We start from the raw sequence: 13134 nt of genomic DNA, 5'->3' as shown, positions 1-13134 counted from the left end.
TATATTGTGATATTATATTATCGATGATCTGATTGATGATGTGATATGAATGATAAGTGCGACACGTCGGCGTCTTCTCTGCATACGGCAGTTTAAACTGTATTTCCTTTATCCTGTAATATGACTTGAGAGATTTAAACTCCGCACACTGAGTTGATCTCTTTTCTATAGACGCCGGAGGCGGACAGCGTCAGGTAAAATAAGTCATTTAGCCTTCTCAAACCTGAGCCTCACGCGCCGCCTATGGGGGATGTGCTAGTTACTTATCCGACCGGCCCACTTCGGTACCGGCCCATCGGGATTCGTCCCGATGGCCAGTCCGCCACTGCACCCAGCCCACGTAAACTGTCAACGGGGGGAGCCTCGCTGTGGGGAAACGGTGGACCTAGTGTCCCGATCGGAGTGGGAATAATAATAATAATAATAATCCGTGTATTTTATCCATTAATTTCCCCAACATTGTGGTAAAAAAACCACACGTTTAATCCATGTTGGTGTACTACAACTACAAAAAGCATCGGTTTGTTTTCTCATCAGGAAATGCAGACCGGCTCAAACAAACGATTTTTAATCATCATCCTCACGATCATTTAATGTATCATATGTTCGCCGCATTGACATGAAAGCACTAATAAATGTAGTTTCATCCACTTGAGTTTACAACTACAAAAATAATCGATTTGTTTTTATATCACATCCTACGGGAGGAAATTCAGCAGCTCTCACTACCGATTTTTAATCCTAATGTAATCATCATCTTCACCACGATCATTTATGTTTATATCGCCGAATTGACATGAAAGCACTGACGAATATGAATATACTGTAGTCAACTTCATTAAAACGTTATTAACGTGCCTAAACTCAGTAATTCACCATTTCTACGCATGACACAACACACTTTGTCCGTGTTTGGCTCTCTCGCCGCACAGTGAAGCGTTCCCGCATTGACGTCACTTCCGGCTTCCCCCAAAACTTCAAAATGAGTCGAAGGAATTTCCCGCGATGTTCAAAATTATTGATATTTAACGGAACGGTATCGCTTTTTCTTTTTTAAACTGACGGTTCGAGATTACTAGTAGCCCAATATTTCATTGCACAACAGTTGTTGGGATGGTGTCACAGGCTCTTTAAAATGATTTATTTCCAGTTTTAGAAAATTACATTTCCTATAACATTTCTTAATTTGTTAAAAAAAAACATCATTAAAATGTTTGCAATTACTTGAATGTAATCAGGTTAAGGAGCCTGATGAGATTTGAGTGTGTGTGTGTGTGTGTTGCTGTTAAACGGCGAGTGAAGGAAGAGGCCTTGTAGTCAAAGACAGAGTAGCTTTGTGAGTACGGTGTAGCGTGAAATGACACAGCAGGCAGACTGTGCTTTGATGATACATAGCTGTTTCATTTAAGCTTTGGATTGACTGCGTGGCCCTCGATGATAGCAGTTAGCCAAAGAGGAAATAGCTCATTAAAAACAGCATCCAGGGTTAGCTATACATACCAATAATTCATTGGACTCAACTTTAATGAAAAACTCCAAATAGGAGTTGAGTTTAAACACCTTACTTCATCAGCCAATTGTTGTCAAAATATGTTTGTCTCCTCCATGTTCCTTCACTTTAGGCTATGGATATTGTTATGATAATGTCAGTCTTCTCTCCCTATGGGCACCCAATCCAACCCAAGAGCTTCTGCTTGGTTGCACATGGGCATCATAACAAAACCTGCAATTGAGAGAGGTTGGCAATTACACGTTACAATTATAGTGCTCACCATCTAATGTCTGGCATACAGTGGGAGTGAGCTCAGGCCTTAACATCGAAACGACGTGGGCATCCCATCAAACAAAGGCAGAGACACAAGAAGATACAGCGAGGGAGGAAATGAAAGAGTGAAAAATATTCCACTCTTTATTCACCTCTTTGAATTTACAGGCACAACAACATCTGAAATGTAAACATGAACCATCCACACCACGGTAAGAATGGCTTCTGAGAACTATTCCCAAAGTAAACAGGTATTATCTAAAGAGGCAGAGAGTAAATAGAGGGGATGATGCATATAATCCACTCTACTTTTTCATGGCTCCAGCCTTATGCTTTTTCATCCAAAGCAGAAAATAAATAAATAAAAACTACACAGAGCTTCACAAAAACTGTTTGTATCACTTCAATAAAAACCCCCAGGGCACTTAAGTTCTCCACACATCACTCTCATTCTTCGAGAAAAACACTCCACAAGAGCATCTGGTGGGATGCTCACAATATGCCGGCCTTGTAAATACTGAGGGAATCAAACAGCGTCGACATCTCGCCTCTAATCAATTGGCAGCATGTGTAAAGCGCTGAAGGTAATGAAGTATTCTCTAGAGCATTTGGCTGGATTTTTCTACACTTGAAAACCAAAACTATTAACAACTTTTCTTCGTCTATGTTAACGCTTCAAACACAACATGTTATTAGAGTGATGCAGTAAACCAAACTTGAGCTAGGACCTGTGAACAAACCCGCCCTCAGGAGCCAATCCTTTGTTATTTACTGCCAAATATAGTGATTTTATATCGTAAGGAGAACAAAATGTCCTGTTATAGTATGTCTAATAGTAATATGAATTGGATCTTGAATGCATCTTTGAATTGGTGAAAGAAAAAATCAACATTGAAGGTATCAAATGTTTCCGATCCTCAACAGAAACCCTGTCTTAAAGAACATTGGAAAGAAAGCGACTATTTTGAAAGAGACAATCAAAACCAATTGAATCTGCAAACAGCAAAGTGTCATACTGTAAATGTACCAAGTCATACAGGGATTCAACTTTTCTTTCAATCTCTCTCTCATTATTAACACCACTGCTTCCATCAGTCAACACCATGAATGCCTTTGAGGAAGGAATGCAAGTGTTTGCTGTCATTCCTCTTTGCACGGTCACTGCGCCTCTCTGTTTGGTATGAGGGCAGACTTTTCGCCCTGTCCTTGAATGTGGTCGTTCAAAATAGTTACAAACACTCCTGCGTTTAGCCGTGGCTGGATGAGAATGACCTTTAGCAGCTGTTTCACAGGGACAGATGTCAAGAGTTCTACACTCGAAACATGCTGGCAACTGTGTTAAACATCTACTCTAAAATAGCCCTAACATTTTTTATCATGGTACTAACATCCTGTACAATTAAGAAAAGGGATTACTAGCCAGTATTGTTCTGCTTCCAGAATTAAATGTCCTTGATTCCTGATGATTTTTGCTTTTCATAAAACATTTAGCCATTGCCTGATTTTCTTTTCATCGTCTCTCATGGCTCGCATGAAAAGAGTGTAAATACTCCTCTCTGGAGTTCACCTACCTAATATCACTCAATAAATACATGTACCATACATTACGTTTGCTGTAGCTATGTTCGTGTGACAAAATACAGAACCTTGAACCTTGAAGGATACTCAAAATGACCACAAAGAAACACAAAACACCTCCAAAGAGCAAAAATACTCAAAGATCATCAACATAACATTATACACAATATGCTGTCAGTCTGCAGTACTGAAGCCAGCAAGAGTCCGCAACACAGAGCATGAATGTGTTTGGTGGAAGAAGCGGGAAAACACAAACAAGAAAACGGGATGACAGATGTGATTCCACTCTCAGCTCACAGTAACTGTAAATATTGTTGTGGACAAAGCCAAAATTCCCTGGATGCTAACCACCAAATGCAATCAAAGCACAAAATAACTAGCTAAAACTGTTTCTGGCTTTTCGTAGCTGTCTTAAAAAACAGTATCCTTGATCGAGCCACAGTGTCAGTGAATGAGGATCGAGTGACAACCGTGGACTAACAAAAGAGCTTAGAACCTGCTATTGGAGGAGGCGTGTGGCGCAGTGGATAGAGCCTTGGTGTTGTGATCAGGGGGTCGCAGGTTCAAACCCCACTGCAGTCAGCATGTCGTTGTGTCCCTGGGCAAGACACTTCACCCCAAAATGGCTCCTGTGGGGATTGCCCACAGTATTGAGTATGTAAGTCGCTTTGGATAAAAGCGACATGTAATGTAATATTGCTTTTACGGGCCTAGTCGTGTGGAAAATAACAATATAAAGTATCAATAATTCAGAAATCTTACTGCTTTCAGCACTGAATGCAAATATTTCAGCAGGTCACTTTAAGGCCAACATTTTCTCATGTATATAAATTCGCTTTCAGAGCAAGAAAAGAAACAAGAAAACCTACAGAGCTTTAATCTGCCTCTCTGAATCAATTCCAACAAAACTTCAATATGTCAACAGCAAATTTCATTTACCCCCCCCCCACATCTTAATTGCAGAAGAGATCCATCCTGCTTATCGTTTCTGGCCCTCTAAGCCCACCGAAGTCTTTCAGTATAGAGCTTTCATTAGCCGCCGATATCTGTCAGTCCTGCTGGGCTCTGCAGGCTTTGGCCTTCATTACCGAGCCTGAGACACAATCGACTGCATGAGGCTCTCTGTTTAGACAACCAAAAACAGATAAGTATTTATTTGATGTGTTGCTCTATTCTACTTCGCCCCCATCCGTTTTGTTTTTATTCCATTCTTCAAAAAAGCGTGGGCTGCACGTGTCAAGTGAAATGTTGCAGCAACAGAATCCCCTGACAGCATGTCGTGTGTTCGTCTGTGAGCGAACGCGGGTTTTGTGCTCTGCCTCGTTCCATTGGCCCTTTTTCTTTGAAAAGAGAGATTCACTGCCACGCTGATGACATCTGTGCTTGATGCCCGGCAACACACAGTGCAGTGCACAACTTGTTCATTACTTTACCCTGTGCCAGCCTCTATGTATTCCCTATTTGCATACAGTCATGCATAAAAGATTAACAGAAATACTTTGTTTATTAGTTGTTTACAGTGTGAAACATTTTTAATTCATCAGAGAATGCTCTGTTTTTGATATTTTTCTATAATGAACCAGTATTCGAACAAATCTTTCATAGCAATTCAAACAACACATTTTCTTCTTTAAGGAAACTGTTAATACAAATGTAGAATAAAGCATCCATATTTCACACCTTATTCTTAGAAAAAGCACAAGTGTTGTACTTGAGAAAGGCAGCAGGTGAAAACAAAAGTAATTCACAGAGCTGTTTTAAATCATTTTGTGGCAAGTTCAAGTGAGCTCTCAAGTCTTTAAAGGTCCCATGTCACGGCCATTTCTACTGATCATAATTCCATTGTTGAGGTCTACTAGAATAGATTTATATTGTGCAATTTTCCAAAGTCACATTGATTTCTCAAACAGCATCTCTGTATAGTATGTGTAGTCACTCTCTGTCCTAAACAGCTTGTTGGAGCTCCTGCCCCCCCCCCCCCCTCCCTATGAGCCCACTGTGCTCTGATTGGTCAGCTCTCCCACTCTGTTCTGATGAGTCCACCACCGTTACAGCGGAACATCAGTGATTATGTGTTACAATGGCATTTGTTAGCAACCAGAAAATGACACCAGTAATGACAAACAGATGAGAATGCTGCGTGGGGTCTGGGTGCCGTGTTGGGGGGACGTTGCTCGGCTCGCTGCTGCGAGGAGCGGATAGTGTGAGCTGGGTTCATGCTTGCTGCGTGGGATCTGCGAGACATCGCGAATGGACGCGGGAAGGGGGTGGTGCTGAGGGGGCTGCGGCACCCCCATCTCGCTACAGGGTGTACTTTGAGGGTTTTGACTCTGCAGACCGTTTACATGCATAAAAACCTTCATAACACACAAGGGGACGGGTAATAACCGGAAAAGCATGACATGGGACCTTCAAGTCTATAAACAACATTTGCCTTTAAAATCATCGAACAGTTTTTTTCCCAAAGTATTATTATATTCAATGTATTGATTCAATAATTACATATTCAAGGTGTGCTGCAATGTCATATTAATGTCCTGAACATTTCCTATTGCTCAATCATTTACCAGATCATAACATGAGCCTTGAATATTTGTCTTTTAAATCAAATCTCTAGACAGAGCAATACAGCATTGAAGTCCAAGTCTTTTTAATTGTGAAATCTAAATAAAGTCTTTGTGTGCAGTGTACAGCTCTATAATTCTATAAAAAAGAAAGACATAATGAGGGATAAAACATTGAGCAGAAAGGTTTCAGTGCAGCTCATACAGACATGTTAACATTTAGATGTTTTAATCACATGTTCCGTCATCTTTAAAGCCAGAGTACAGTGCATGTATGTGCGACATCAAAGTGGGTGGGCAGAGTGGGAACACAGCAGCGTGATGTGCCTGCAGGGTGAAGCAGCTTGTTTTAAAAAGAGTGCATGTCCTCTCTCAACCAAAGAAAGCACACCATCTCTCAAGCGGCAAACATGCTAATGGACCAAAATGCAGCTAATGGGCAGCATTAAAAATACTGTTATAGACACTCATGTTAACATTATGCTAACAAATGCATGGGTTTCAAGCCCTATGGAGCAAAACTCAGCGAGTGGAAAAAACCCTGAAGCAGCTGGGAGCAGAATGATGACAAAATGGATTCAGCCGATTGCTGCAACATCACTCTGCTTTGCATACTTCCAATTTTCACAATTTCACCCAAAAGGGCACACCCACTCACACTACTACTTTAGTTGTGTTCATCAAATTAGGGCTTTTTAAATGTACACAATGTTCAAATGCTCAGTAGGCGGATATCAATTGTTCTTTCTCATTGTGAACAAAAAACCCGATTGTTTTGCTGTTGTATAACTCCTTTGTGTGTAGGTGTACTGAACTTCCTTATGTGTGTTTATTTCTAAGCTTTTTTGCACGTTACTAATGATGTTTGATTCTGTTTTAAGGTGCCATTTTGACATGTGGGACAACGGAGCTCATTTAACTATTTCTCTTTCTTTGTTGTTTAATATGAAATGCCCCTGACAAATAAAATAAACTCAGCCTCTACCAGTTTGGATAACTTTTCTTGTAAGGAAATGGCTTCCAGATGTTGGGAATAATCAAAGGGTACGTTTATTCTGCTTGTTATGGCTGAAAGGAATATTTAGGAAAAAAAGGGGGCGAAAAGGGAACATACTCTCTCCAGTACAGCTTAGCTCTGAGTGTTCACAATGCTTGCTAATGTAAACAAAGACCATACTAAGCGTCTTTGGGTTCAAGAAAAGCGCTATAGAAATAACATTTATTATTATTATTATTACTTCCAAAACACGTCGCACATTGTTTCCGATAGTGACGTTTCTGATAGTGCCGTGGGTGTAAAGCCAGTCCACATTTCCAATATTACGTCCTAACCGACGCAAATCTGGATCGGCTCCATTGTACCCCCGTTTTTAGAGATTTGGGTATGGAGGAAAAGAGAGAGGGTTTTGTTTTCTGACACTTTGTGAGTCCCCTGACACACCGGGGACACATATTCATGTATAAAAGACATCAAAAAGTGCATTTTGCATGATAGGAGACCTTTAAATTAAACTGACCATGTTATTATCTTGGCCTTCTATGTCTTGCAGCATCATTGTCAATATGACAGTAATGATGTTTTACAGTAACACACACAGTTTCTCGTACAAGGACGCTACCTTGCAGAGCCTCCTTGGCCCGGTCCAGCTCCTGCTCCTTCTGGGCCAGCTGCACGCGGAGCTCGGTGGCGGAGAGCACGTCGGCGGAGCAGCTCCCCTGGGTCTCCTCCAGGTCCTTACTCAACATGTCCTTCATCTGCCGCAGCAGGTGCACCTCCTCCTGGAGCTGGGCCACCTCCTCGCGCAGCAGGACTACAACACACACAGAAACAAAATGGAGCTTGAGCAAAAATCAAAACACTGCCCAAGATATTCTGATTAAAAGCAAGTGTGGCTTTTTGATTTGATTCTGACAGGCTTAACAGTTTTTAAGCCCAGAAAATGTAACTCCAGTAGCTAGGGAAAGGTCACATTAATACTAAAAGTCAATCTCAGAGGTGTGTTTCCTTTTAAAAAGCTATGCCACTGCGGAGATGGTTATTGCGTGAAATGTAAAATCGATTTAACATCACCATACTGTAGGAGGTCATGGGTTTTATTTGAAATTGAAATAACTGCAGTGTCAAATTACTCTGGGTAATAAGCATCAAAGGGGTGGGCGGGGTCCAAGAGATGAGAAGAGACAAGCCATTGATGTTATAATGAAATGTATCGACAGTGATGCCTGTTGAACCTGTTGGAGGGAATTGTGAGAAAAGGAGAGACGTGTGACCTTTAAATATTTAGTGCTGTTAAAGAAGCAACACTAAGATGAAAACAGCAGCAAAGAGAAACAGTTGTTTAATCATAATTTGACTCACTGGAAGTCCAGCGAGGACTTCACTTGGAGACAAATGTGCCACATTAAAGGGGCCCTATTTTGCTTTTTGAGGTTTTCCTTTTACCTTTGTTATATAGGTTTCCGTGGTCTGTAAAGGTTCAAATCCATAGTGTTTCTCTCATATACACTATACATGAAGCTGAAAATGAGCAGAATAGGGCAAACATGTCTCTTTTTTTAAATGTGCTTGTCTTGGTGGGGCATACAGAGAGTAATTTATATAAGCATAAGTTCAATCTTTCTGCACTATTTCATGGATCCTCAGGGCAGAGTGTTGGGGGGATGGAGAGAGGAAACCTGCTCAGCCCCATCTTGTATGGCTCCACTATCAAGTGCCTCGCATAAATCACACTTCATACTCACATAGCCAGCACCATATTACTGTTTGCAAAAATAAAATCAATCATAGATGAATGGGAGAACTGAGAAAAGGAGACTGAATATGCGAAAAATACTCCTTTGTAAAGTTGTGTTATTTTATATCTCAAAGAGGACAGTAAACTAAGAACATCTTTGTATAAACTGCAACCATTTCTTCTTACGTAGGTACAGCAGGCCATCTTTTTGCTACAGTTTATCCTTTAGTGCAGTGGTTCCCAAACTTTTTGTGCCCAAGGCACACCAAAGGACAAGTAAAAATCTCAAGGCACACCTATTGTGCAAAATAGCCCTTATAACAGGTGTTATCACTCATATCATGTAAAATATCTGTAAATGTGCATAATTATTTACTAATGCCAAATAAAATGTGACAAAGACAACTATATTACATTATTTATTAACGAAATATTTCAGAAATTAATTAAACTTTATCAAATTAGGCTTCATCAAAGCAGCAACACACTCATTTAAACCAGACAGGTCACAAAATAAAAAATGAGGCAAAGGAAACTCAGAAGAAATTCAGCACAGAGAACTGTCAATGCAAGGAAGCTGCATTGTCCATGGTCCTGAACTACAAATTATAAATGTAACATTTCAGCAATCAGCATTGAAACATGTGCTATTGTAAATATTTTTGCAGACTTACAAATTAGTGAGATACATGTGCCTGTCGGGGCGCGCAGAATTTTTTAATCCTTGGTTGCACTGAGGAGAGGGCCACTCGCAAGTCCTGTTCAACAGAGAGCCGTGACCTCCTGTTGTTTTTCATGTAAATCAGAGTAGAGAACACCAACTCCAGAGATGGGGTCGTTACTAAATTGTTTTAATATATTACATATTACTTTAAAAAAAGTAATATATTACACTACTTCGTTACTATCTACATAAAGTAACTCGTTACTTTACTCGTTACTTTACTCGCCGAGCACGTACGAACTGCGCATGCGTGAGTGGCAATAACTTTCCTTACCAGCAGGCGGCGGTAGTGTGTATTTGTCATTCAAAACAGGCAACAACCGGAAGACAGAGAAGAAGAACAGACTACGTGATATAAACAAACAACAAATAGCGTGTGCGATAGCTTCAACTTAGCATGTGTTCTTTGCAGGTGTTTGTTGAGGTTTGACGTGGTGTTTACAGCAGTGGATAACAGCTTCTGGCCTGGACACAGTTTGCACCTCACCGTCACATTCCTGTCTATTCTTCGGACGAACCTACACCTACAGTCTATGGGACGAACTCAAAATAATGGGCATACCTCCACCCCTCGAAAGTTATCGCTGACTCAGCCATGTTTATGCAGCACTGCACGTGGAGATGTGGACGCACAAGTCGCGCAGATTACGTACATATAAACCTACAAAGTACTGATATAGTAAATTAAAAAATAATTATTTGTTGTGTAGTTGTTTATCGCAATAATAACGTATGGTTGTCACAAAATCCCACGGCACACCCGGACTTGCCTCACGGCACACCAGTGTGCTGCGGCACACCGTTTGGGAACCACTGCTTTAGTGTCACAAAATTGGAGGAGTTCTACTATTTTTTTCCAGACAAATTGCAGATGGAGAATACCTAACAATGCAATGCTCTCCATGATAACAACACTACAAACAAGGACTTAAAATAGTTCACCTGAAGAGAACATTATGAGCTTCACAAAGACAGTATTTTCTGTGAACTCCCTGAATGTGTCACCGGTGACACATTTATTGTTGACTGTCACCTTTGTGAATGGCGCATTCATCTTTGATCCTGTGGTCCGGCCATGACACTAACAGTTCATTCTCCACTCCTCTTACAGCAGATGTGCTCCTCTCCAATCTTCCCCTCCAGCACCCACAGATGTGAAGGATATGTTACATCAGGACAGCAGAGGCGGTTCAACACCAAACTGTGACAACAAACTATAACGGAGGATATGTGGTGTATCTAGCCTTGCTCGGATGCATTTTGAGCACCACATGGATTACTTTAGCTCGCACCTTTGCTCCCCTGAAACTAAAACAAACCATTTCACTAGTTGTGCGACGTGCTTCCCAGGGCTCTGGAGTCCTTTCATTTGTGTTCACTGACTGAATGTAAGTGGTTGAGAATAAGAGCTGCCCGCTAAAAAAATGAAATGTAAAAGGGGTTATTAGGACAAGGGTCGAGAGAAAATTGTTGGCGGGTGGAGTGTCATTACACAGAAATATACCTAATGGAGCTGATAATAGAACCACATTTTACGGAGCAGCTCAAGCAGAAACAGCCTTATTGGCAAGGCAAAGAGCTGGCCCCTGCTGTACAGTTCATTGGTGTTTAAAAATCCTATAACAGACACAGACTCCATTTGATTACTTAGTCATTAAGTTTGCATGTATTGATTGTGCATAGTCATAGATAAATGACAAGGATCCGTTTCCTCTTTTATAGCCAACCCCTTAATACTGTTTAATAAAATGGTTTGTATGACACACACTCCCTTATGGAATCAAGCAGCTTATTTGGTGGCCGCATATGTTTGAAGAATTGCACTAGTACAAATCTTCGGATGTAAAAAATAGAGATATTGATTTTAAACCTCCCACAGTAAATTCTATTAGTCTCAACTTCCCCATCAAAATATGTTAGCCAGCTGTGAGTTTGATCAATGTAGGAGGATAGATAATGAACAGAAAATAATTACATAAAAATGTATTTCCGCTGCAACGTAGAAAGAGAACTTCTGTTGTTATTGCAATCTGCTAATCTCTAATTTTAGACTTCTTGCTGTTTACATTTATCACAGTGGCACATTGCACAACTTTAAATAATCATGTACTTTAAATGTGTGGTTTTAATGTAATTTGAAAAAAATGTGTATTCAAAGTCTAATACATCAGAATCTTGTCTTTGCCTTATTGAGTTACATGCCGTGCAAATAATCTTTTGATTGCATTAGTTTTTTAGACACAGGAGAGCATAAGAGCTTCAATAGATGTAATCAAATTGTTAAATTATTACTAAGTGCAATGTGTACTTCATCTATTGACATATGTTATAGCACCACATAAAAAATCATGGATAACATAAGGGGTGAAAGATATAACAATTATCAGCCCTTCTTGAAGACTCAACATTACATGTAATTTGTTAGACGCTTTTATCCAAAGCGACTTCTTGAAAATACTGTGGACAATCCCCACAGGAACAATTTGGGGTGAAGTGTCTTGCCCAGGGACACAACGACATGCTGACTGCAGTGGGACTCGAACTTGCTACTCCCTGATTCGAAGTCCAGCACTCTACCCACTGAGCCACAGCCGCCCGAATTCAACAGTAAGCAGGCACAAAGTACGGCTAAGTATGGGGTAGATTTAGATTGTTTGCCCTAAAAGGGATACTAACACTGAATAAGACTACCTCGGTGGTATACAATGAAAACCTTTTGCCGGCTGTACACTCAACCGGCAAAAGGACCCTCACCAGCTATGATGCAAATGCAAGATGTCCTGTCTCAGTAGTTATTAGCAGAGTGTGTGAGGTGGAAACAGATATGTTATTGTCTTTTCCAGCTTTGAGCAGGTGAGCACTGTGCTGGAGCTCTCTAGATAAGACAGTCAGAGGGTGGGGGGGAGGTAGAGGGGACCCAGACAGCCACCTATTTTTCAATGTCTGCATCTCCTGAAGGTTGGCGAGAAGCATGCGCTATAAGCTCTGCATTACAAATGACAGTCAGAGAGGGAGCTTCCTGATAAGAGTAATCTCCCCTCCGGACTCCGTGCAGCTCATTCCCATGCAGGGTCCCTGCCAACGTTTGTGGGACCCTCACAAATCAGCACCTTTATGAAAATGCAAATAATTGAATTATCTTTGTTCATTTTTGTGTTTTTACATTTCCTTTGTTTTAATATTGTGTAAATTAACTGTTGAAAAGTGTAATAATTGTATTAAATACTGTGCACTTTTTAAAACAGCAGCAATCATGTGTTAATAATGTAATTCACACACACACTGATGGTGTCATACTGCCTGCATGGGGTTAAACTTGAGGTTTAGCATCTTGCTTAAGGACATATGCAGAGTCAGGAATCAAACCGTCAACATTGAGATTAAACGACGACCCGCTATTCCTCCTAAGCCACAGCCAGCTCTTGAAATGTAAAAAAGAATGTTACCCTGGAAGGAAAATAATATGAATCGTTTTTTGTATTTGTTATTCATTAAATCATTTCACCACAGAACCCACGTTTAAATGTTACACGCCTCAACCAAGGCTGCTGTTTTAGCTGCACTCCTCCTCACTGTCAGCAAACAACCTTCTGGCTTTAATTATTTCTCTTCCCAAACAGAAAAAAGAAAAGACAAATTCAAAAAAGAGACTTTTCTGTCAAGTGTGTAAGGCTGTGAGCACACAGTGAGTTTGTGTTTGAGTTTGCAGTGTGTGCTAGTGACTGTGTTGCCATCACTACCTCGGTACTCGTAGGGATGAGAGGATGT

General features: G+C 40.6%; 1 protein-coding gene across 2 annotated transcripts in view; it reads right to left on the bottom strand.

The window, feature by feature from the left end:
* Positions 1–13134, bottom strand: part of prdm2a (PR domain containing 2, with ZNF domain a) — a 274473-nt gene that overhangs the window by 19082 nt on the left and 242257 nt on the right. For both annotated transcript variants that reach the window (XM_034086888.1, XM_034086889.1), the window contains exon 7: positions 7527–7718. In XM_034086888.1, the coding sequence (XP_033942779.1) occupies positions 7527–7718 (192 nt within the window). The remainder of the gene's footprint in view (positions 1–7526; positions 7719–13134) is intronic.

Source organism: Pseudochaenichthys georgianus, chromosome 7 (genome assembly GCF_902827115.2).
Source record: "Pseudochaenichthys georgianus chromosome 7, fPseGeo1.2, whole genome shotgun sequence".
Classification (NCBI taxonomy): Eukaryota; Metazoa; Chordata; class Actinopteri; order Perciformes; family Channichthyidae; genus Pseudochaenichthys; species Pseudochaenichthys georgianus.
This window is presented reverse-complemented; position numbering and strand designations above follow the sequence as displayed.